The following is a 22,724-nucleotide window of genomic DNA, read 5'->3' on the forward strand; positions in this document are numbered from 1 at the left end:
AAACAATCTATTCAAACCACCTCATTTTATAAATAAAGACATTAAGGCTCAGATAGGTTAAGTGACTTGCTCAGGGTCACACAACTCATCAGTTCCAGACTCCAGATCAGCAGGGAAACCGCGGAACTTGTAGCCTGGGGCTCTGTTCTTTTTCAAACCTGTTAAAAAAAAAGAAGAAGAAGAAAAAGAAGCACAGTTACACATTTAGTCCAGAACATCCTTGAAAATGAGCATAATTAATAAAAGTAACCAACGTTGCGAGGAACGAATAGCGAGTTCATACCAAAAATGAGCTGCCAGTCACCGTGATCAGATCTGTTTCTTTCTGACAACCATGGTTTCCCACTGGGTTGGAGAATCCAAACTGGGTTTCTTCCTCCTGCCCAAAGAAGTCAGCATCAGGATGTACGTTCCATTCTGCTTTGGTCGGCGTCAGTAGTTCTGAGACACTGTTTTCACAAAGGGTGCTTGAAGGAGTCAGAGCATCCGTGTCCACAGTCAGCTTACTGCTGGGGGTCAAAGCCTGGGGCTCCTGACTGGAGTTTTTCATAGCCAGAGAGCCCAGAGATCCCAATGGCCCCGCACTCACGCTGGTGACATCATCCATATCTAAGGGGCTCTGCTGAAAACCGGTGGCTGTCGTTCCAAAAAAGAGAGAGGTATCCAGGCTTTGAGGGAGGTCAGTTGTGGCCATCAAGGCCCGCGGGTCCACAGCCTGCACTAAGGAATTACTGTTGCTAGCAGGGAGGCTCCCAGCCAGAGTGGAGCTCACAGAAGCCACATCGATAGTCAAGATTCCCGAGTTCACCAATGCCGTGTCCAGCACTGCAGCAGAACTATTGCCAGGCACATCAGAGAAGAGAGACACCAGCTCTGCATCACTGAGATCGCTCTGTCCCTGGCTGGTCAGTTCACTGCTGGGCGTGAGAGAATTTGCAGCTTCTAGCTGAGCCAAGAGATCCTGGCCGAGGTTGTGCCTTTTGGCCATGTGGGTCTTCATGCTGTGCTTCGATGTGAAGAGTTTATTACAGGTGGACACTGGGCAACGGCTCTTCCAGGTGTCTACATCCTGCAAGTGTTTCTTGGAGTGAATGTAGAGACTGCTGCGGGCGGAGAACCTGGCACAGCAGCCTTCCACAGGGCACACAAAAGGCTTCGTGCCCAGGTGGGTTATGCTGTGGCCTTTCAGATGCTCGGCCCTCGTGAAAGATTTCCCACAGCCTTCCACAGGGCACATGAACCTCCGGTCGTCGTCGTGCTTCCTTTTGTGCCTTAACAGTTTGGACATGCTGGTGAAGTTCCAGCCACAGCCGTCAAAGTCACAAAGGAAAGGTCTCTCGCCGGTGTGGCTCCGCAGGTGGATTTTCAGCCGACAAGCCTTGTCGTACTGTTTGCTGCAGCCAGGAAAGGAGCAGGAAAAGAGTTCCTGCTCCCTGAAGTGGGCGCGGTTATGGGAAAACAGAGCACTCACCGTGATGAACGTCTTCTTGCAGCCGGAAAAAGCGCACTGGTAGGGCCTCTCAGGCTCAAAGTGGCTGCGCTGGTGGGCGCTGAGCTTGGCCTGAGTGGGGAAGCTGTCTTCGCACACCTCACACTTGAACGAGTTCTCCTGCTCGTGGCCCTTCATGTGCGCCTTGAGGTTGTACACGGTGGTGAAGCTCTTACCGCAGCCCTCCGCCGGGCAGCCGAAGGGCCGCAGTTTGTCGTGCGACTGAAGGTGCCTCTTGAGCTTGTAGGAGGTGGTGAATGTCCAGCCGCAGCCGCCCAGGGGGCACTTGAAGGGCCTCTGGCCCTGGCTGCTGCTATGCGTCAGCAGGTGCACCTTCAGCTGGTGCTTCTTGGCGAAGGTCTGCCCGCACTGCGCCTCCGGACACAGGTACAGCACCACGCCCGGGCCCGGGCCCAGCGGCCCGCGGGGGCTCTCGGCCGCGGCCGGGCCCTCCGCCTCCTCCTCCGGCGCAGGGGCTGGCGCGGGTTCCGCGGGCTCGGCCAGCAGGAGGTCCGGCGGCAGCTCCGGGCAGTCGCCAGGCTGCGCGGCGTGTGGAACCCCCGCTTGCGGGGCGACCAGACCGCCGGGCTGCGGGGCAGGCGCCACCCCGGGCTCCCAGGCTGGCGGCGGGGGCGTGGCCAGGGTCAGGACGCCGTTCTCGAAGCGCAGCAGCAGGTTCTGGTTGTGGATGGTCACGGTGCCCGCGAAGGCCGCGGCGGGGCCCAGGCCTGGGGCGGGGATCGGGGACGGGGCCGGGGCGGGGAGCGCGGACAGGCAGCGGGGCCCTGGCGCGGGGCGGCCCGCGGGGTTCGCGCCGCTCTCGCCCCCCTGGAGCCCTGGGCCGGGTTCGGCCTCCTCCCTCCAGACGGGCCCTGCGGCCTGGCCAGCGCCCGAGGTCTCCACGTCGCCACCCACCGGGTCCAGCAGCACCAGGAAGAAGTCGCCGCCGCCGACGACGCCGCCGCCGGCCTGATCCGGCCTCGGCGCCAAAGGGCTCGGGCCCGAGCCCGGGCCCCGGGAGGCCGCGCGGGCCTCCTCGCGCCGCCGCCCGGGCCCGCCATCTTGGGGGCCCCGGAGCAGCAGGAGGCGGCGCGCGGGGGCCTGGCCAGCCCGCGGGTCAGGGCCTCCGTGGATTCGGCCGCCGCCCGCGGGGCTGCCAGCGCCGCCGCCCTGTCGCATCCCGCGAGCCGGGAGCAGCCTCGGGATTTCCATCTCCGCGTCTGAGAGGCTCTGCTGGAACCAGAGCCGCGGAGGAGGTGCGACCCCGCCCCCTGCCGCGGGCCCGAACACGTTCCTGAAAGGAAAAAAAAAATGTGCAATGCGCAGAAACTGGCCCTATCAGATATTAAAACGTGTTTAACGCCACAGTGATTTAAATATTGTGGTACTGGGTCTCTGGAACAGAAAGAAAGCCCAGAGGCAGAGCCTGGTATGCATAAATAAATTCCACAGTTAACATGAGTAGGAAATCCAGCAGATCTTCCCAGGTAATGGGCAAGAGACACTTCACTCGGTAACTGGTGCTGGAATACCTACGCGTCTATCTGCAAAGGCAACTGAAGTCCGTGCCCCCCTGTATAGACCAAAACAAACACCCCAGCCCCTCCCAGTGCTAAGCGTGGTGCTTAGTACTGCTCACGTGTGAAAATTCGTTGACTGGCTGGCTGGCTGGATTGATGGATGAGAGACTATTCCTCGGAGAATACAGTTTGTGTCAACGTTACTCTACCCTGCCACTAGGAATTGCCACTGAAAATGATGTCGTCGTCGTCCTTCTTGTTGTTTGTTTTCCTGGCCAACTTCCCTATCCAGAATGGTCTTGAGCAGGAAAGTGGGGCACATACTTAATATTTTTTTGTTCTGCTGATGCAGAAATTACAATCAGTAGGAGGTGGGGCCAAAACAGATTAGCACTGTTCAGCCTAGAAAGCAAAGCCTGGGGGATGGAACAATTTCTATGGAAATCTAGAAAACCCAAACTGTAACCGAAGGCGGGTCCGGCTGCCTGCCTGCCGCGGAAAGCCAGTACTCCAGAGACAGGTGCCCATGTAAAGGAAAGTGGTTTATTTGCAAAAGCTGGCTATCTGGAAGATGGGGGACCCCTGTCTCAAAGCCCATCTCCACCTCTCAGTGAAGGCAGAGGTGTTTTATAAGGAGGGAGAAGGGAACAGAACCAAGACATCAAGAGAGGGGGTTGCAGAGTTCTCTAGTGCAGAGGAGCAGGGTCCGTTCGATAAGGCAAGTGGGGGTCCGGTGTGCATCATCCTGGTTTAGTCACGCTGGCTTCATGGCCCCCGGGGCTCTGTGGTTGAAGGTCAGCAAATCTCCCGAGCTGGGATGCCTGAGGATCTGGGTCTGTATCTTTCGAAACTAGTTCCTAGGATTCTCATACGAACATGCTGTTCATCTATAGGCCACGTATTAGACCGAGTCAGCACTTATAGGAACAACATCAAAAGAATGGTGGGCTGGGTTATAATTTCCCACCGTTACAAAACCACTGCCCGGTTCTCTCTATACAGTGCACGACCTAGGCCAACTCTGCACTTCCACCATCGGTTCCGGCATGGACATTTCACGTCCAGTCTCACAGCACAGGGAGGACAGGCCTCAGCTTTCCCTAGATTCTTTAGCACGGGGAGGTCTCTGGGTGGAAGTACCAGTTCGATGTGGTAAGGTTAAACCCTAAGTCACTGCAGTGAAGTCTCCCGAGAAAAAATGCACAGATGACCATGTGCAATGCACCCCCCTACCACTACCCTGTGCACCTGCCTACATTTAGTTGTGGTGGCCCAGTCTCACTGTGAAGGATTTGGCCTGAGATGCCTAATGATCTTGTCATTGATGATGTTGATCCTCCAGTTTGTCTGTCATCAGTAAGTTGGGAATTGATATAAAGATGGGGTGAAATGCCTAGCAAGAGAGATGTTTACAGAGATGACTTGATGATGGGGTACCTATAGTTTAAAGAATCCCTGCTTCCCCCCTTTTTAATGACAATGTCTACTGGCCGATCTCTTGATTCAAAGATCAGGTGTTTCATCCATAACAATTCAAACGTCATCAAAATTTCTACTTCACGTAATTTTCTTTGTATTACATTTATTTGGAGGGAGCGTTTTTCACATCTGCGGTACAGAAGATTGCATAAAACATACGTGCCAGGTTTAGACACTTTATAAAAGCAAACAACCATGTAACCAGGACCAAGGTCAAGAGATAGACCACTGCCAGCCTCCCAGAATTCCTCCCAATCCCAACCCACTCCCTCTCGTATGCATAGAGTCATTCTCCTGACTTTGTGATAATCATCTCGGTGCTTTTTTGTATAGCTTCACCACTTTATATGAAGTTACATCAACAGAATTATGCCGTGTGCTTCCTTTTATAGCTCCCTTCTTTCGTTCTGCACCATAACTGAGAGATTCATCCATGTCATATCAGAGTAGCTGTCGATCCTCTGTCTCCATTGTTGACTAGAATTCCAGTGTATGATTTTAGAAAAGTGATTGTGGTATGATTATACCATCTGTAGTAGATGGACACTAAGGGTTGTTTTCAGTTTTTGACCATTGCTCTGAACAGTGCTGCAATTAGGCAAGAAAAGGGAACTAGAGTCATTCCGTTCAAGAAGAACGATGTGAAACTATCTGTTTGCAGGTGACGTGCTCATGTACGTAGAAAATCTTAAAAACTCTTCACCAAAAGTGTTAGAACTAATAAATGAATTCAGTATAGTTCCCGAATATGACATCAACATACGAAATCCAGTTGTATCTAAACATTAACAATCTACTCTAAAAAGAAAAAATAAGGAAATAATACTATTTACAGTAGCATCAAAAAGCACACACTATTGAAGACTAAAGTTAACTAAGGAGGTGTACATGGAAAACTAAAAAGCACTGATGAGAGACATTAAGACAAAAATAAAATGGACAGACATATTCATGGATTGGAAGATTTAATGTTGTCCAAACATCCATTTATGAAATCGGACCCTTATCTAGCATCATTCACAGAAACCAATTCAAAATGGGCTAGAAACTTAAGTGCAATACCTGCAATTGTAAATCTCCTAGGAGAAAATATTAGGGAAAAGTTCTGGGCATGAACCTGGCCAATGACTTTTGTGTGTGTGGATATAACACCAAAACCAGAGGCAAACAAAACCAAAAATAGACAAATGCAGCTACATCAAACTAAGAAGTTGTGTCCAACAAAGGAAATAATCAACAGGGGGGGAAAGTCAACCCATGGAATGGAAGAAACCATATAGCTGATGAGGGGATAATATTGAAAATATAAAGGAATTTTTTCTCTCCACTTCAGGAGAAAAAAAAATAACTGAAAATGGGCAAAGGACTTGAATAGACATGACTACAAAGAAGACATACAAATGGCCAACAGCTATACGAAAAGATGTTTAACATCACTAATTACCAGGGAAATGCAAAACAAAACCACCGTGAGATACTGCTTGTTTGTGTGGCCAAATTAAAAATGTATCCATGCATTTCCTGACTGGGGGTGGTGGTGTCTCCTGTACAGGAGACAACTGTACTTGAACAACAAAGACACATTTTTTAAAATTTATTACAAAGATATAATAAGTATTGATGAGGACGTGGAGAAATTGAAGCCTTTCACACTATTGGAGGGAATGTAAAATGGTGCAGCTGCTATGGAAAATAGTGTGGAGGTTTCTCAGAAAATTAGAAATAAAACTATCATGTCACGTAGCAATCCCCCTTCTGGGTAAATGTCCACAAGCGTTGAAGTCAAGATCTTTGAGAGACGTTTACACCCCCATGATTATTGCAGCCTTATTTACAATAGCTAAGATGTGAAAGCAACTTCAATGTCCGTCAACAGATAAACTGATAAGGCAAATGGTGAACATGCCTACAGTGGAATGACATTCAGCCTTAAAAAACAAGAAAATCCTGCCAGGTGGGACACAACAGAGAGCCTTGAGGACATTATGGTAAGTGAAGTAAGCCAGTCACAGAATAACAAATGCTGTATGATTCCATTTATATAGAATGTAAAATAGTCAAGCTCATAAAGGCAGATACTTACTTTTATTGGGACTTGACTTTTTAGAGCAGCTTCAGTTTCTCTGTGAAATTTACGGGCATGTACAGACATTTTTTATAAACCCTGCCGTCATGCGTGCAGTCTCCCCCATTGTAAACATCCCCCATCAGATGCACGTTTATCACAACTGATGAGCCTGCTTTGACACCTTATAATCACCCAAAAGCCATAGTTTGCATGGCAGTCCACTCTTGGTGTTGTCCATTCTCCTGGTTTGAACAAAGGTATAAGGACATAGACCCATCATCATGGTGTCATAAAGAGCAGTTTCACTGCCCTAGAATCCCTGTGTCCTGCCTATTTAGCCCTCCCCCCCAGCCCCCGGCAACTACTGACCTTTTTACTTTCTCCATAGTTTTGGCCTTTCTTGAATCACATTTAGTTGGAGTCGTACACTAGGTAGCCTTTTCAGATTGGCTTATTTCACTTCATAATATACATTTACAATTCCCTGGTGTCTTTTCATGGCTTGATAGCTCATTTCTTTTAGCCCCGGGTAATTTTCCATTGCTTGTATGTATCATAGGTTGTTCACTTACCTGCTGAAGGACATCTTGATTGCTTCCAACTTTTGACGATTATGAATAAAACTTCTTACTGTAAAAGCGTGCAGGTTTTTGTGTGGATAAGTTTTAAAGCCAGTCTGGTCAACACCAAAGATGGTGATCGCTGGATACTATGGTAAGAGTATGCTTAGTTTTGTAAGAAGCCACCAAACAGTCTCCCAGATGGGCTGTGCATGTTTGCACTCCCACCAGCAGTGGACGAGAGTTCCTGCTCTTCCACATTCTCGGCAGCATTCCATGTTGTTAGCATTCTGGACTTGGCTATTCTAATCGGTGTGTAGGGCTATCTTATTTTGTTTTAGAAGCTGAGGTTTTAATGGTGTTTGCCAGGTGCTAGTGAGATGGGGAAATGGAGCATTGCTTTCAACATGCACAGAGTTTTCGTTTTGCAAGGTGAATCCATTTTTAGAGATCTGTGTGCCTATAGCTAACAATAATGCATTGCACAATTTCAAATTTGTCAAGCAGATAGACCTCATGTTGAGAGGAAAATTAGTGCTTGTAAAATGCCATGAATGTGGCTGTGGCACTGTGTGAACCCATGGATGGCAGTATGTGCAGAAGCATTGCATGCAGGAAAGGCGAATTCTTATCCAGAGTAAGTGTCTACTATGGTAAGCACAAAAAGCTGCCGTGACTTGGTGGAAGCTGTAAAATGTAATCAAGCTGCCAACAGGCTGATCACCCAGGGAATGATACTGAGCTAAGTACTCTGTATTGGTCCGTGTCTTTGGCAGACTGGGAATTCAGCAGTGGCTGTAGCCAGGTGTGCCCTGTTGGGAGAAACCTCATGTTGCTGAGACTGTGTAATCTATATCTCTGGTATTATGTCCACTATGTTCTTAAGCCCATCACACAATGACAGAATGGCTGGGGAAAGAGGTGGATAGCCACAGAATGGGTCATCCTATTCATTTACTTATTAAAATCCTCCTTTAAATACATCACCACTTGGTAGGCACTCACATGGGATACAGATATCTTCACTGATGTTGTTGCCTATTCAGAGTGGTCTACCTACATGTCTCCTTCTCAGCCCTTCTTGCCATTAATTTTCTAAACATTTCCCTTCCAAGGCCAATTCATGTGGCGAAACTCTTGGTGGCAGCCATGAATTGGTATACGATTGCACGTGTCCCCATTTCTTTTTACAAACAGAATGAACAACCCAGTGCATTGTTCTAAGTTGTGCCCACTGGAAGGCTTTTCCTTTAAACTGTCCTTCATTGTTATTCTATGACAGTTGTCCCAATGCGCCCCCCTCCGCCCATCGCCCCCCCACCCCCACAGTCAATTCCTACACTGTTGCCCATGTCTGTGGGTCATTCTTACATGTTCTTTGTCTAGTCCCTTCCCCTTCTTTCCACCACTGTCCCCCTTTCCTGTCCCCTCTGGGCATTTTCAGTCCACTCCATGTTTCCATGCCTGTGGTTCTGTTTGGTTCCTTACTTTATTTTGTTCATTAGATTCCCCTTATAGGTGAGATCCTATGGTGTTTGTCTTTCACTGCCTGGCTTACTTCACTTAGCATAATGCTCTCCTGTTCCATCCATGCTGTTGCGAATGGTAGGAGCTCTTCCTTCCTCCCTTCCTCCCTTCCTTCCTTCCTTCCTTCCTTCCTTCCTTCCTTCCTTCCTTCCTTCCCTCCCTGCCTCCCTCCCTTCCTTCCTTCCTTTCTTCCTTTCTGCTGCATAATATTCCAGTGTGTAAATGTACCACTGTTTTTTGATCCACTCATTTACTGATGGGCACTTAGGTTGTTACAGCACTTTCCTATTGTAAATAGCAGTGCTACGATCATAGGGGTGCGTAGGTTCTTTCGAATTGGTGACTCGGGATTCTTAGGGTATAATCCCAGCATTGGAATCGCTGACTCAAAAGGCAGTTCCTTTTTAGTTTCCTCAGGAAACTCCATACTGTTTCCCACAGTGGCTGCACCAGACTGCATTCCCACCAGTGCTACACTAGGGTTCCCTTTTCTCCCCGTCCTCGCCAGCACTTGTTGTTTGTTGATTTATTAATGGTGGCCATTTGTGACAGGTGTGTGGTGATATGTCAATGTGGCTGCAATTTGCATCTTTCTGATGGCTAGTGATGTTGAGTATCTTTTCCTAGGCCTATGGGCCTTCTGTTTGTCCTACCTTGAGAAGTATCTATTCAGATTCTTTGCCCATTTTTTCATTGGATTGTTTGTCTTCCTGGTGTTGAGTCGTGTGAGTTCTTTATATGTTTTGGAGACCAGACCCTTGTCCGATGTACCATTGGCAAATATGTTCTCCTATACAGTCAGTTCCCTTTTCATTTTGATGATGTGTTGCTTTAGTCGTGCAGAAGCTTTTAGTTTGATGTAGTCTCATTTGCTTATTTTTTTCCCTTTATTTCCTTGCCCTAGGAGTCATATTGGCAAAAATATTGCTGTGTGGGATATCTCAAATTTTCCTGACTACGTTTTCCTCTGGGACTTTCAAGGTGTCACGACTTATATTTAACAATAAAACATGATTTAAAAAAAAAAGAAGAAACAGCATTTTCTTTGCTTGGCTATACATCCATTGTCATCCCATGTATCCAAGGGACCCCAGGTGATACACAATCTCTACCTGACCTTTCTGGTATATTTTCTGCTCTCCAGCCACACTGGCCATTGGGGCTTCCATCCCCAGCTTCTGCTAAGTCATCGTTTAGAGCTCAGCTCAAGTCACTGCCTAGGGAAAACTTCCTCTCATAAAACCCCTTTGCTTGCTCTGGCTGGTGTGGCTCAGTGGATTGAGCACTGGCCTGCAAGCCAAAGCATCGCCGGTTCCATTCCCAGTTGGGGTACATACCTGGGTTGCAGGCCAGGTCCCCGGGGGTGGAGGGGGTGCGTGACAGGCAACCAACATGTTGATGTTTCTCTCCCTCTCTTTCTCCCTCACTTCCTGTCTCTCTAAAAATAAATAAATAAAACCTTTGTAAAAAAGAAGCCCTTTACTTAAGCTTCCTTTGTTTTATGCTCTCAAGTATTTCGTAAATATTCTTGATTTGTGAACACTTAGTCACATTATTATCCGCCCCCCCCCCGCTCCTGCTAGACCTTAAGCTGTACTTACAAATTCACATTATTTTTTCTTCCTTATGGTAGAACGATACCCAAGGTTTGATTGAATAAAGCCATGAACATGTCCAAAAATAAATCACCTGTCCTTCAGAAGTGCTCCCCAAAGAGGCTGTGTCTCTCAGCTCTCCATTTGGGACTATGCCTGCATATCACACAGACTCATCTCTGAATCAGTGCCAAGTGTTCTGACACTGTAATCCGATGGTAGGGCATGGCCCATGCGTCCATATGTGCACCAGGAAGAGAAAAGGTAATGCAGCAGGAGTGGGGAACGTGGACGTTTGGGTCGTTTCTCCATGTAAATGACTTGTGTCTTCAGGGCGTGTTTGAACCTTACGTAGTTCATACCAGCGCCATTTGATGGTAATGTTCTGCTGTGCGCAACAGATTTTATGTCTGAATTGGCCAGACAGCTACAAGTTCATGACAGGTAGTTCAGGTGGTTACCTGGTGGTCCACGGCCAAGTACTCAGTCTCTACTAGGGCCCACCCGCAAGCCAAGAGCAGTTTCTCTAAAGGAGGGTAGTTAATGCACAGATGGCGACAAGACTTTGCTCCAAAATTCTGAGTTTCTTTTCTGTAAATCACCTGTAGGAGACTGCTAAAAGTTCCAAAGAGCATTCCTGTTGACACTGACACTTTAAGCACTTGGATCTGCTGGATCATATGACACAAACTGCAAAAGCAGGGAAGTTTGCGTGACAGCTTTGACCTAGTGCAGAACCTTCTTTTGTTCTGGATTCCACTGAAAACTAGCAGATTTTCTTGTCCCTTGGCAAATAGGCCAGAATAGTACAAGCCAGTGAGAAATCTAAAGAGGCCCGCTCATTATTGTGTCACTTCTTTGGTTGTAGGAGAGCCAAATACAATAATTGACCCTTAACCGTAGAAAAGCTACCTAGGCGTGCCCCATAGCACCGGAACCTAGGAGTATCCCTGAAGCAAAGGGCCCCTATATTTTTGTTGGGCTTGTTTTTCACCATGCGATAGGCAAATTCCTCACCAATAAGTCTAGGATAGTTGCTAGTTCTTGTTTATTAGGCCCGATTGACATCATTGTGTTGAACCACTGTTATGTGCTGTGGGAGGAAAAAACAACCCAGATGCCTGTGGACTAAATTATGACACAGGGCTGGGGAGTTAACACAGTCCTGGGCCAGAACACTGAGGTCATGGAGCTAGCATTGCCAGCTGAAAGAAAACGACTTTTCTAGATGGTGGCAAATCGCTTTCTGTAGTGGTTGTAACAATTTACTGTCTTAACAGTAGCAGAGAGAGTTCCTGCTGGTACACATCTTAACCTACCCCAAGAAGTGCCAGACTTTAAATCATTGTTTGCTTTTAATATTAAGCTGTTGCATGTTCTCACGTGTCTAAAAGCCTTTTAGACTTTTCTCTCCTGTGAAAGGTCTGTTCGAATGCAACTCTCACCCATTTCTCTGTTGTTTTACATCATGTACTTTCTGATTTAATGAACTCTTTATGTGTTTTAAATACCAGTCCATTGGTGGTTATATGATGGGCCAAAACATTCCCTTGCTCTGTTGTTTGTGTTTCCGTGTGCTTTACGCAGTGCTTTGGGAATAGAAGGTCTCAATCGTAATATAGTCTAGTCCCCCAGTCTGTGGTTTCAGTTACCTGTGGTCAATTATGGTCTCAAATATGAAATGGAAACTTCCAGAAGTGTAAAACTTATAAGTTTTGAATTCACATCATTCTGGGTAGCATGATGAAATCTCACACTGTCCACACTCCTTTCTGCCCAGGATGTGAACCATCCCTTTGTGCAGCGTATCAGTGCTGTACGCAGAGTCCAGAAAGATATTTCCAGAGGGAGGAGGGAAAGAGAGAGATATTTCCAGAGAGAGAAAGAGCCCACATTTGCGTAACTTGTATTACTGTATATTGTTGTGATTGTTCTATTTTATTAGTAGTTGTAGTTATTAATCTCTTACTGTGCCTAATATATAAATTAAACTTGATTGTATGTATATATGTATGTATGTATGCATGTATATATGTATAGGAAAAAGCATAGTATGTACAGATTTTCAGGCATCCTCTGGGTGTCTTGGAATGTATCTCCTGCGGGTAAAGGAGGACTACTGTAGTCAAATCTATCGATCTTCCCCTTATGGTTAGCGCTTTCTGTTTTAAGAAATCTGCCCCAGCCCTGGGGCCATACAAATATTCTCTATATTGTTTCTTAAAATATTTATGGTTTGTCCTTTCACAGTTAGGTCTTAATCCCCTTGCAATTGTTGTTTGTGTGGAGAGGGGTTCTGTTTCCTTTCATGTGGATACCTGATTGTCTCAGTAAACCATTTATGGAAAAGTCTGCACTTTTCCAGCTTATTTGCAGCACCACACGAATCATAAATCCAGCGTCTACCTAGGTATGGGTTAGTCTCAGTTCATCCGCCTATTTGAAATGCCGCACATCAGTATTAATTACTACAGCTCTATAGCCAATCATGATGTTTGGAGGAGGCCAGTCAATTCTACCCTGTTTGTCAAATCATCTTGGTTATTTTCAGCCTCTGTTGACTCCATTTAAAGTATTAATCATGAGAGAAAGTTCAACCGTAAGCTTGTTTGAAGTTCTAATTATGCTTGTGTTGAGTTTATAGATTTGACTTCAGTATTGAATGTTTGATTAATGGAGATGGTCTGTCTCTCCTTTTATAAGCACTACTTAATGTGCCCCAATAATATTTTCTCATAGGGAAAAACATTTTTCCCATAAGAGGACATTTTACCCTAGGTACTTCATATTTGAAAAGAATTATTTTTGACATTTTTATTTTCTAAATTTTTTGCTAGTAATTAGAATGCAAATGGCTTTTATATGTTGATTATTTGCCCTCAAATCTCCAAATACCTTGAGTCTAACATTTTGTCTGTAAATACTTGTAGAGTTTAATGTACACCATCACACCATTTACAATTATGTCAGTCTTATTTATTTCCATTTTGTCTGTTTCTTTCTCCCTCCCTTCCTCCCTTCCTTCCTTCCTCCCTCCCTCCCTCCCTCCTTCCCTTCCTTCTTTCCTCCCTCCCTCCCTCCCTCCCTTCCTTCCTTCTTTCCCCCCTTTCATTTTGCTACTCTCTCTGGGTGATAGTAGGCACCCTTACTTGATGCAGCTCTCAATGTGGAAGCTTTCAGTAATTCTAAGAATGATATTTGGAATAGATGTGTTCTGGAACAATCATGATCCAAGCAGGAGACAGAAAGTACACACCAGACAGGGGAAATTTAACATAAAGAATTATTAAACTATGATAAATGTATAACATATAGGATATAATAAAACATTCTATGGTATTTCAGGGCTGAGGAAGAATACCCAGGGAAAGACCAACTTGCAGTGGGGGCCCCTCCCCAAGGATGGATGGAGTTCACTCCTCATTGGAGAAGGTGTAGGAGATGCCACTGGACAGCAGAGAAGCTTGCTGGTTTGCCCGTGCCAGAGCTGGACTTAGAACCATAGCTGGTCTACAGTTGCAGGGTAAGCAGGAAGCAACCCTCTGGAGCACATCAGTGTGGACATGCCATAGCTAGTGGCCAGTGTGTGGACATGTAGTAGGAATAGGGGTTCTGGTGGAGCTGGAGGCCTGGAGATAACAATGTCATGGATGTAGAATCCGGAGGGCCTCAGTGTTGGGAGGGCTGTAGCACTGGGAGCACTACAGGAGATAAGGCTGGTATTGGTAGGGGCGGGGCAGGAGAGTGAGCAAGCATAGGGAAACAGTGAGTAGGTGGCTTGGAGCATAGGATAGCCCTATGAAGAGGGCCACAAAAAGCTGATCACCAGGCCACATCAGGATTGCATGTTCAACAACACGAGGACAGTTGTTATGGGCTGATACCTGTGAAAGGACACCCAGAATATCCTACCACCCACGCCTCCGAGAGCCAGAAGTCACAGGAGAGCCACTTCCTCCTTTAGTGTCCTTCTAGCATCTTCTATGATCAAGTCCAACATCATGCTCACTTTGAAGAAGACATATTGAAGGAATTTGCCCATTATCAGGGAGCACATATTGAAGGGTGGATTTAGACCAGAGAGGCAATACATTGATGATGATTGGCTTCATATCCCTTATGAGTTTAGGGGAGCCCCTTCTCGTCTTAGTTTGTGTGAAGAGTAGACACCCTGCCTGCCAGGGTTATTGCTGGCTCGCCCAAGGAAGAGTATCTGTCATCCTGTTGTTTCTCCATACATTATTGGGTTGGCCAAACAGTTTGTTGAGGGTTTTTTTTTTCTTTCCATAAAATAAAGGACATACGTTTCATTTTCACCAATAACTTTATTGGTGTGGATATTTTGAGTATGCCGGCTATCTCCTGTGTGGTATAACGTTGATTGTTCTCAATTAAGGTCTCGATTTGATTGCTATTCGTTTCAGCTGGTCTACCCGGCAGAGCATCGTCCATCGTCCAGTGAGAAAGCTCCAGCACGAAACTTAGCAAAGCACTTTTGACACGTTCGATCAGTCACAGCACCTTCTCCATACACTGCACAAGTCTTTTTGTGAGTTTCAGTTGCTCTTTACCTTTCTTGAAATAATGAAGCATAGTATGCCAAAAGTGTTGCATATTTTCTTCCACCTTCAATGTTAAAATGGCTATGCAAAAATTCACCAGTTTTCATAAGTTTTTAAAACTGCTTGCTGACATGACAGCTGTCACCATACAGCCTAACAAAATCGTGTCGAATCAAGTTAAAGACAACTAGGCGCTACTTGAGCCATGGTACAGAAAAAAACAAAGTTTTGGACCAACTCAATAATAATTAAAGGAGCAGGGCTGCCTATTTCAGGAGTTTTAATAGACTGCTTCAGATTGTTGGTGGCCCCTCGGTTCCCTGGCTTGAACTGAGTTTTACTGCAAAACAGAGGCTCTGGTACAAAAGCACGTGGTGGTGTTAGCTCAGGGAGCCTGTGAGCCCTGCACTGAAGTCTTACTTGCTGTAGGCCTGCTTGCTGTACCTTGAAGGAGAGCCTCAGTGTGTGGTGACATTGCCTCTTCCACCATAAGTGTGAGTAGCAATTTTTTCCCTGAGGAATAGACTTGTTTATACCTTGAATGCCTCTCTGCTCTCCTGGTAGCTGCACCGGAGCCAAATGGGGAGAGAAGATCCTTGGATTTCATTTAAAGTCATGCCCAAGGGAGCCTTGCCTATGGAGGAGCAGGGAGGAAGATTCCTGTGTTAGTCTTACAAAGTGTATCCATTTACCAGTGTTGGCAATTTGGGTGCTTTAGTTGCACTTTTCTCCATTTCAGACTCCAAGGTGCACACAAAAACTGATGGGAGAAAATGGCACGTATTTTTGCTCTTCTTAAGTGGTAAACAATCCGTGCTTTAGTGATTGCACTGCCAACTTACATGGAGAATGCTCGACGTTCTAGTAAAAACCTGTTTTTGGTGTGTCTGTATTCAATAGATAGAATAAGATACCAGTAAATCAGGAGAGAGAAAAACATTACTAACAGTGAAGAAAAGAGTACATGTATAGCATCCGAAGTAATAGTTGGGAAATAAGAGCTCAGATACAAAAAGAGAGATGCACATTAAAATGGACAAATAGAATGTATGGTGCCAGGTGGTACTGGAAGTATCGGGGGGAACACTTTGTAAAGTGTCTGACAAGGTGTCTGACCACAATGTTGCACACCTGAAGCTAATACAGAATAATATGAAAGTAAATTGCAAATGAAAAAGTAAAAAAAAACAAGTAGAGAAAATATGTTTTGAAGAGTCTGACTTATTATTCACTTTAAAGAAAAGCAAAGTGGCTAATAAACTGTCAAAGAACTTTCAAGCCATGAAGTATTCTTTCCAGAGATCTTTGATTCCGTGTTTTACTGCTTCTTACATTTAAAAAAGTCCATCTGTGTGTACTCAGGAAGTCCCAATCAAATTCAAAATAGTGACCATAACCAGCGCTTTCCAAAGCTTCTTTCTTCTCCTGTGTATTGCTTTCTTCCCTACCCACCTCACCCCATCTGTATGCAACTGCTGATTTGCTTTCTCTCACTAGAGATTAACTTGCATTTTGTTGAATCTTATGTAAATGGAATCATATACTATATTCTCTGGTTTGTCTTTTTTTTAACACAACATAATTATTTTGAGAGTCACCCATGCTGGTATTTTAAGGAATGATTCATTTCTTTTTGCTGTCGTGCCATATTTCAGTGTATGGTTATTTGGGTTGTTTCCAGTTTTTGACTATTACAAATAGGGCCGCTATGAATATTCATGCACAAATCTTTGGACATATGCTTTCATTTATCTTAGATGAAAAATGAAAACTCAAGAGCAGCAGGATGGCAAGTGCGTTTAACATTGCGAGGAACTGACCGAGTGTTTGCAAATATTCCAAACCACTTACACTCTTATCACACACTTATGAACGCTTGATATGGTCAGTCATTTTACTTGGGGCCATTCTAGTACATGTGTTGTGGTATATCATTTTAGTTTTAATTAGCATGCCCCTAATTACTTACAATGTTGAGCATCTTTTCATGGGCTCAATTGCCATCCATTTATCTTAGTGGGTGAACTTTCTGTTCATATATTTGCCCATTGTAATTGTGCTGTTGTTTTCATGTTATTGATTTTCTTTTTTTTTGCTTTCTCAAGCATTTTAATTTTTTCCAGCAATTGCTCTCTTTTTTTTTTTTTGTATTCGTTTTCCATTACCATTTCCATTACCCTTAGACACCCCACCCTCTGCAATCACCACACTGTGGTCCATGTCCATGAGTCCTGTTTCCTTTTGTTCCATCACTCCACCCCTTACCCTCACCCGCTTAGCTGTCATGTGCTCTCAATCTATGATTCTGTCTCTCTTTTGCTTGTTAGTTCTGTATGTTCATCAGACTCCACGTAGGAGTGAAATGGTATGCTATTTGTCTTTCTCTGACTGGCTTATTTCACTTAGCATAATGTTCTCCAGATTCATCAATACTGTCCCAATGGTTAAAACTGCCTTCTTTTTTATGGCCGAGTAGTATTCCACCATGTAAACGTCCCATAGCTGTGTTATCCACTCATCTACTGATGGGCACTTGTGCTGCTTCCATATCTTGGCAATTGTAAATAACACTGAAATGGATATAGGGGAGCTTATGTTCTTTTGAATTAGTGTTTTGCATTTCTTAGGATCAATTTCCAGAAGTGAGATCGCTGGATGAAAAGGCAGATGCATTTTTAATTTTTTGAGGCATCTCCATACTGCTTTCCACAGTGGCTGCGCCAGTCTGCATTCCCACCAAGAATGCAGAGGGGTTCTCCTTTTTCCGCATCCTCACCAGCACTTGTTGTTTGTCGATTCATTGATGATAGCCATTCTGACAGGTATGAGATGATGTCTCACTGTGGTTTTAGTTGGCACTTCTCTGATGATTAGTGACATTCAGCATCTTTTCCTATGTCTATCGGCCACCTGTAGGTCCTCTTTGGAGAAGTGTCTATTCAGGTCCTTTGCCCATTTTTTAATTGGGTTGTTTGTTTTTTTCGTATTGAGTTTTCTAAGTTCTTTATGAATTGTCGACATTAACTTAACCCCTTATCAGATGTATTGGCAAATATGTTTCCCATTCTGCGGGTGGTTTTTTATTTTGTTGATGTTTTCCTTTGCTGTGTAAAAAGCTTTTAGTTCCATGTAGTCCCATTTGCTTATTTTTTCTTCTGTTTCCCTTGCCTGGGGAGATATATCTGATACAACTTTGCTATGAGTGATATCTGAGGTTTTGCTGCCTATGTTTTCTCCTAGGATTTTTATGGATTTTCAGTTCTAACAGTTAAGTCTTTAACCCATTCTGAATTTATTCTTGTGTTGTGTAAGAAGGCCGTCTACTTTCATTTTGCTGCATGTATCTGTCCCATTTTCTAAACACCATTTACTGAATAAACTGTCTTTAGCCCATTGTATGTGCTTGCATCCTCTCTCGAATATTAATTGACTGTAAAGGGGTGGGGTCATTTCTGAGCTGTCTATTCTGTTCCGTTGATCTATAGGTCTGTTTTTATACCAGTACATGCTGTTCTGATTACTACGGCCTTATGGTATAGTTTCATATTAGGTAGTGTGATTCCTCCAACTTTGTTCTTTGCTGTTGCTGTGTGGGGCCTTTTTAGGTTCCATATAAATTTTTGGAGTATTTGTTCTCGTTCTGTGAAATATGTCATTGGAATCTTGATAGGAATCGTGTTGTATCTGTAAATTGCTTTGGGTAGTATGGACATTTTAATGATGTTAATTCTTCCTGTCCAGGAGCATGGTAAGTGCTTCCACCTATTTGTATCTTCTCCAGTCTCTTTCTTCAGTGTCATAATTTTCTGAGTACAGGTCTTTTACATCCTTGGTTAGGTTTATTCCTGGGTATTTTATCCTTATTGAAGCGATTGTGAATGGGATTGTTTTCTTAATTTCCCCTTCTGTTACTTCGTTGTTGGCAGATAAACATGCAACTTATTTCTTGATATTCATTTTGTATCCTGCTACTTTGCTGGATTCATTTATCAGTTCTAGTAATTTCTGGGTGGCATCTTTGGGGCTCTCTATGTGCAGTATCATGTCATCTGCCAATAAAGACAATTTTACTCCTTCCTTTCCAATTTGGATGCCTTTTATTTCTTCCTCTTGTCTGCTTGCTGTGGCTAGGACTTCTGGTACTATGTGAATAAGAGGTGAAAGTGGACATCTCTGTCCTGCTCCTGATCTTAAGGGCGGGGGGAATGCTCGTAGTTTTAGCTTGTTGAGTATGATGCTGGCAGTGAATTTGTCATATGTGGTCTTTATTATGTTTAGGTATGTGCCCTCTAATTCCACTTTGCTGAGAGTTTTTATCATAAATGGGTGGCGGGTTTTATCAAATGCTTTTCCTGCATCCATTGATATGATCATGTGGTTTTTATCCTTCATTTTGCTTACGTGGTGAATCGCATTTATTGTTTTGTGGAATGCTGTACTAACCTTGCATTCCCAGAATAAATCCCACTCGGTCATGGTGTATGGTCTTTTTGATGCATCACTGTATTCAGTTTGCTGATATTTTGTTGAGCATTTTAGTGTCTATGTTCATCAGGGATATTGGCCTATAATTTTCTTTCTTCGAAGTGTCTTTATCTGGTTTTGGAAATTAAGATAATGCTGGCCCTGTAAAATGAGTTTGTGAGCCATTCCTCCTATTGAATTTTTAAAAATAGTTTGAGGACAGGTGTTAGTTCTCAGAACGTTTGGTAAAAATTCACCTGTGAAGCCATCTGGTCCTGGCCTTTTGTTCATTGGGAGTTTATTTTTTTTTCATTTTTTTTTTATTTTTTATTACTGCTTCCATTTCAACAGGTATAATCTGGCTATTTCAGATTCTCTGATTCTTCCTGATTTAGTTTTGGGAGATGTTATGTTTCTACGAATTTATCCATTTCTCTCAGGTTGTCCAGTTTGTTGGCAGATAGTTGTTCATAATATTTTTTCACAATCCTTAGTATTTCTTCGGTGTCAGTTGTTATTCCTCCTCTTTCCTTCTGATTTTATTTATTGGGGTCCTCTCTCTTTTCCTCTTCATGAGTCTGGTTGAAAGTTTGTCAATCTTGTTTATCTTTTCAAAGAACCAGCTCTTGGATTCACTGATCTTTTGTATCATTTTTTTTTAGACTCAGTTTTTATTTCTGCTCTGATCTTTATTACTTCCTCCTTTCTATTCACTTTGTTGTTTTTCAAGTTCCTTTAAGTGTAAAGTTACATTGTTTGTTTGAGCTTTTTCTTGTTTTCTTTTCTGTCTTTCTTTTTTTCTTTTTGAAATGGGCTTCTAATGCTATGAATTTCCCTGTTAGGATTGTTTCCCTGTGTCCCACGGCTTTTGGGTTGTTGTGCTGTCATTTCATTCGTTTCAATGTATATTTTGCATGCTATTGATTGAAAATATTCTTTGTATATTGGAATTACAGGGCCATTGATGGGTGCATTTTTGCAGATATTTTCCCCATTCTGTGTTATCTTTCATTTTCCTAAAGCGTATTTATTAGAACAAATTATTTTAACTTGAAGGAAGCCCAAATTGTTGATTTTGTTTGCTATAATTCATGCTTTTCATGACCTATTTAAGATATTTTTTTCCAATCCAATTTCACTTAACTTTTGTCCTGCCCTTTGTCCTAGAAATGTTATAATGTTAGGTCTTGCTATTTAAGTCTAATGTCATTTTCTGGTTGTTTTTTTGTATATGGTGTAAGGGAAGGTTTAACAGTTATTTCTTTTGACTTATGGGTGTCCAATTGTTCCAGCACCAGTTCCTGATAACACTATGCATTCCCCACTGAATTAGCTTTGCACCTTGGTTGGCAATCAATCGACTGTCCATGTGGGTGTATTTCTGTATTCTCGCTTCTGCTAAATTGATCTGTGTGCCTATAATGTATGCCAATGCCACACTTTCTTAAATTCCGCAGCACCCTGAAATGTCTTGCAACCTGGCGGTCAGTATAAGTCCTACGGCGTTGGTATTCATATTCAAAATAGCTTTGGATGTTCTAAGTCCTATGTACCTCCATATAAATCTTAGAAATAGCTGGACATTGTTGGGAAACAGTTCTTTATAGGTTTCCCATTCCTCCCTGAATTTTGGCCAGAGGCATTAGCTGGTTTTTTTCAAACTCTTCTTCAACGCTACTGGTACAACAGGCAGCCTTGGAAGAACATACAGATAGTGTTTTCCTCTGGGACAGATTTGTTTGCTGCTCAGGATAATAAAGATAGTATTTCCCTCTGAGGAGGCTTGTTAAAAGGCCCTTAAAAATACTGGCGTTTCCCCCGTGGATGGACTTTGGTGCACTGTCCGCTTGCTCCTGCGGAACATCGCTAAACTTCTTTATGTTGGGTGGGACTCTAAGATGGGGCCCAAGATCTCAGCCTCCTGGTGTACACACCCTGTATAAATCCCCGGGAATGTACATGTGATGGATTTTACTCCTATGATGAGGTCCTAGCACTGTTAACTTTAAGAAAGGGATATTATTTAGGTGGACCTGACCTATCCCATGAGTCCTTTAAATTTGGATCTACAGGTCAGAGACAGAGGAGGACACACACAGGAAATTCTGAAGATCCAGGGGGCCAAGTGGTGAGAACCTGAGAGTGGCTTCTGAAAGCTGAAATCAACACCAGCCAACAGTCAGCAAGAAACTAGGAACTCAGTTCTATAACCACAAGGAATGAATTCTACCAATATCCTTGAATGAGCTTGGAAGAGGGACCTGAGCACCAGATGAGAACACGGCCCAGCTGACATGTGGATGACAGGCTTGTGAGTCCCTGAGCAGAAGACCCAGTCAAGCCCACCAGGTTTCTCCCTTAGAAGACTGCGAGACAAAGAATGGGTGTACTGTTAAGCCTACTGTTTGTGGGTAATTTGTAATGGCTGCAACAGAAAACTAATACACTGCACCATTCCTCTAAAATAAAATAATAAAATAAAGTAAATAAAATGTTGGAGTTTCCTACACTGTAATGCAAACTCACTTTGTGCATATCATACACCTGCAGTACTTCTTATCATTGGTATGGGACTTGGGGACATTTGGGGACCAGTGCAAAGAAGTTCATGCTGCCCACTGTGGCATGAGTAATAAACCACCTTTTCCATATGACTCTGGAGTCCTGTATCTTCTTCCAGCATCTATGACACTGTGTCAAAACAAATTGTTAGCTTACAGTAGGGTAAAATCTTTGACATTTCGGAAGTTCTGACATGCAGTTGTCAAGAAATGGTCATGTCCAAAGTAGACACTAATGAGACCTCCAAATCCTAACCAGAGTGGGTGGACACAACCGATGCATGTTTAGGTGTCCTGCTTTCAGAGATTTACCAGCCAGCTCTGGGGAATCTTGCCCTTACTTGACATTGATGATTTTTTGACCTATCAGGAAAATCAATGTTTGCTAGGATGTTTGTCTACTCTGTGCTCCCATTGAATGTGTACAATATTTTTTTCATTGCTTTTAGAAAGAGAGGAAGGGAGAGACAGAAACATCAGTGCGAGAGGGAAGCATCGATAGGCTGCCTTCCCATAGGCTGCCTTCCCATAGGCACCCGGACCAGGGACCCTATGTAGGCAGACTGGGGATCAAACCCGCAATGTATTATAGGTATGTGCCCTGACCAGAAATCGAACCCACAACCTCTCAGTTACGGGAAGACGCTCGAACCAGCTGAGGCATCCCAGCCAGGCCAAAAGTGTAGAATTTTTCTTTTTCACATATTATTTCCCCTTCTGTTTCCTATGCTGTTTGGGGGGGGAGGGGGGCCTAAAAAGAGCTGTTTTTGTTTGTTTGTTTGCTTGTTTGTTTGTTTGTTGTTTTTACGCAAAAGCAACCAGTTTCACTCAGCTGCTTATTGCCCTTTTCAGGGCCCCCTGTCTGTAGAAGTCCAATTTTAAAGGCAAAAGGCAAATTA

General features: G+C 44.0%; 1 protein-coding gene and 1 long non-coding RNA gene across 3 annotated transcripts; one reads left to right on the forward strand and one right to left on the reverse strand.

Annotated features, from left to right (window-relative positions):
- Positions 1-6: 6 nt before the first annotated feature.
- On the reverse strand, positions 7-3,668 carry LOC123804956 (zinc finger X-linked protein ZXDB). 2 transcript variants are annotated; one of them, XM_045817400.1, is made up of 2 exons: positions 284-2,792; positions 7-158 (listed from the first exon to the last, which is right to left on the reverse strand). In XM_045817400.1, exons 1-2 carry the CDS (start codon positions 2,699-2,701, stop codon positions 153-155), a joined length of 2,424 nt encoding a protein of 807 aa, XP_045673356.1. In that variant the 5' UTR covers positions 2,702-2,792; the 3' UTR covers positions 7-152. The 2 variants fall into 2 exon arrangements, with proteins under 2 accessions (XP_045673356.1, XP_045673357.1); XM_045817401.1 differs by lacking the exon at positions 7-158 and adding an exon at positions 3,129-3,668 and having other exon boundaries at positions 278-2,783.
- Positions 1,742-21,849, forward strand: LOC123804957. Its single transcript, XR_006783258.1, has 4 exons — positions 1,742-1,876; positions 13,584-13,761; positions 14,663-14,787; positions 21,337-21,849. It is a non-coding gene; the product is annotated as an uncharacterized LOC123804957 (long non-coding RNA).
- Positions 21,850-22,724: the final 875 nt, after the last annotated feature.

The sequence above is a fragment of the Phyllostomus hastatus genome, unplaced genomic scaffold, assembly GCF_019186645.2.
Source record: "Phyllostomus hastatus isolate PE091 unplaced genomic scaffold, TTU_PhHast_1.1 phas_scaffold_255, whole genome shotgun sequence".
Taxonomy (NCBI): Eukaryota; Metazoa; Chordata; class Mammalia; order Chiroptera; family Phyllostomidae; genus Phyllostomus; species Phyllostomus hastatus.

Excerpts from the sequence above, each read along its gene's own strand:
- LOC123804956 (XM_045817400.1), bottom strand. The coding sequence starts at position 2,701 with ATGGAAATCCCGAGGCTGCTCCCGGCTCGCGGGATGCGACAGGGCGGC.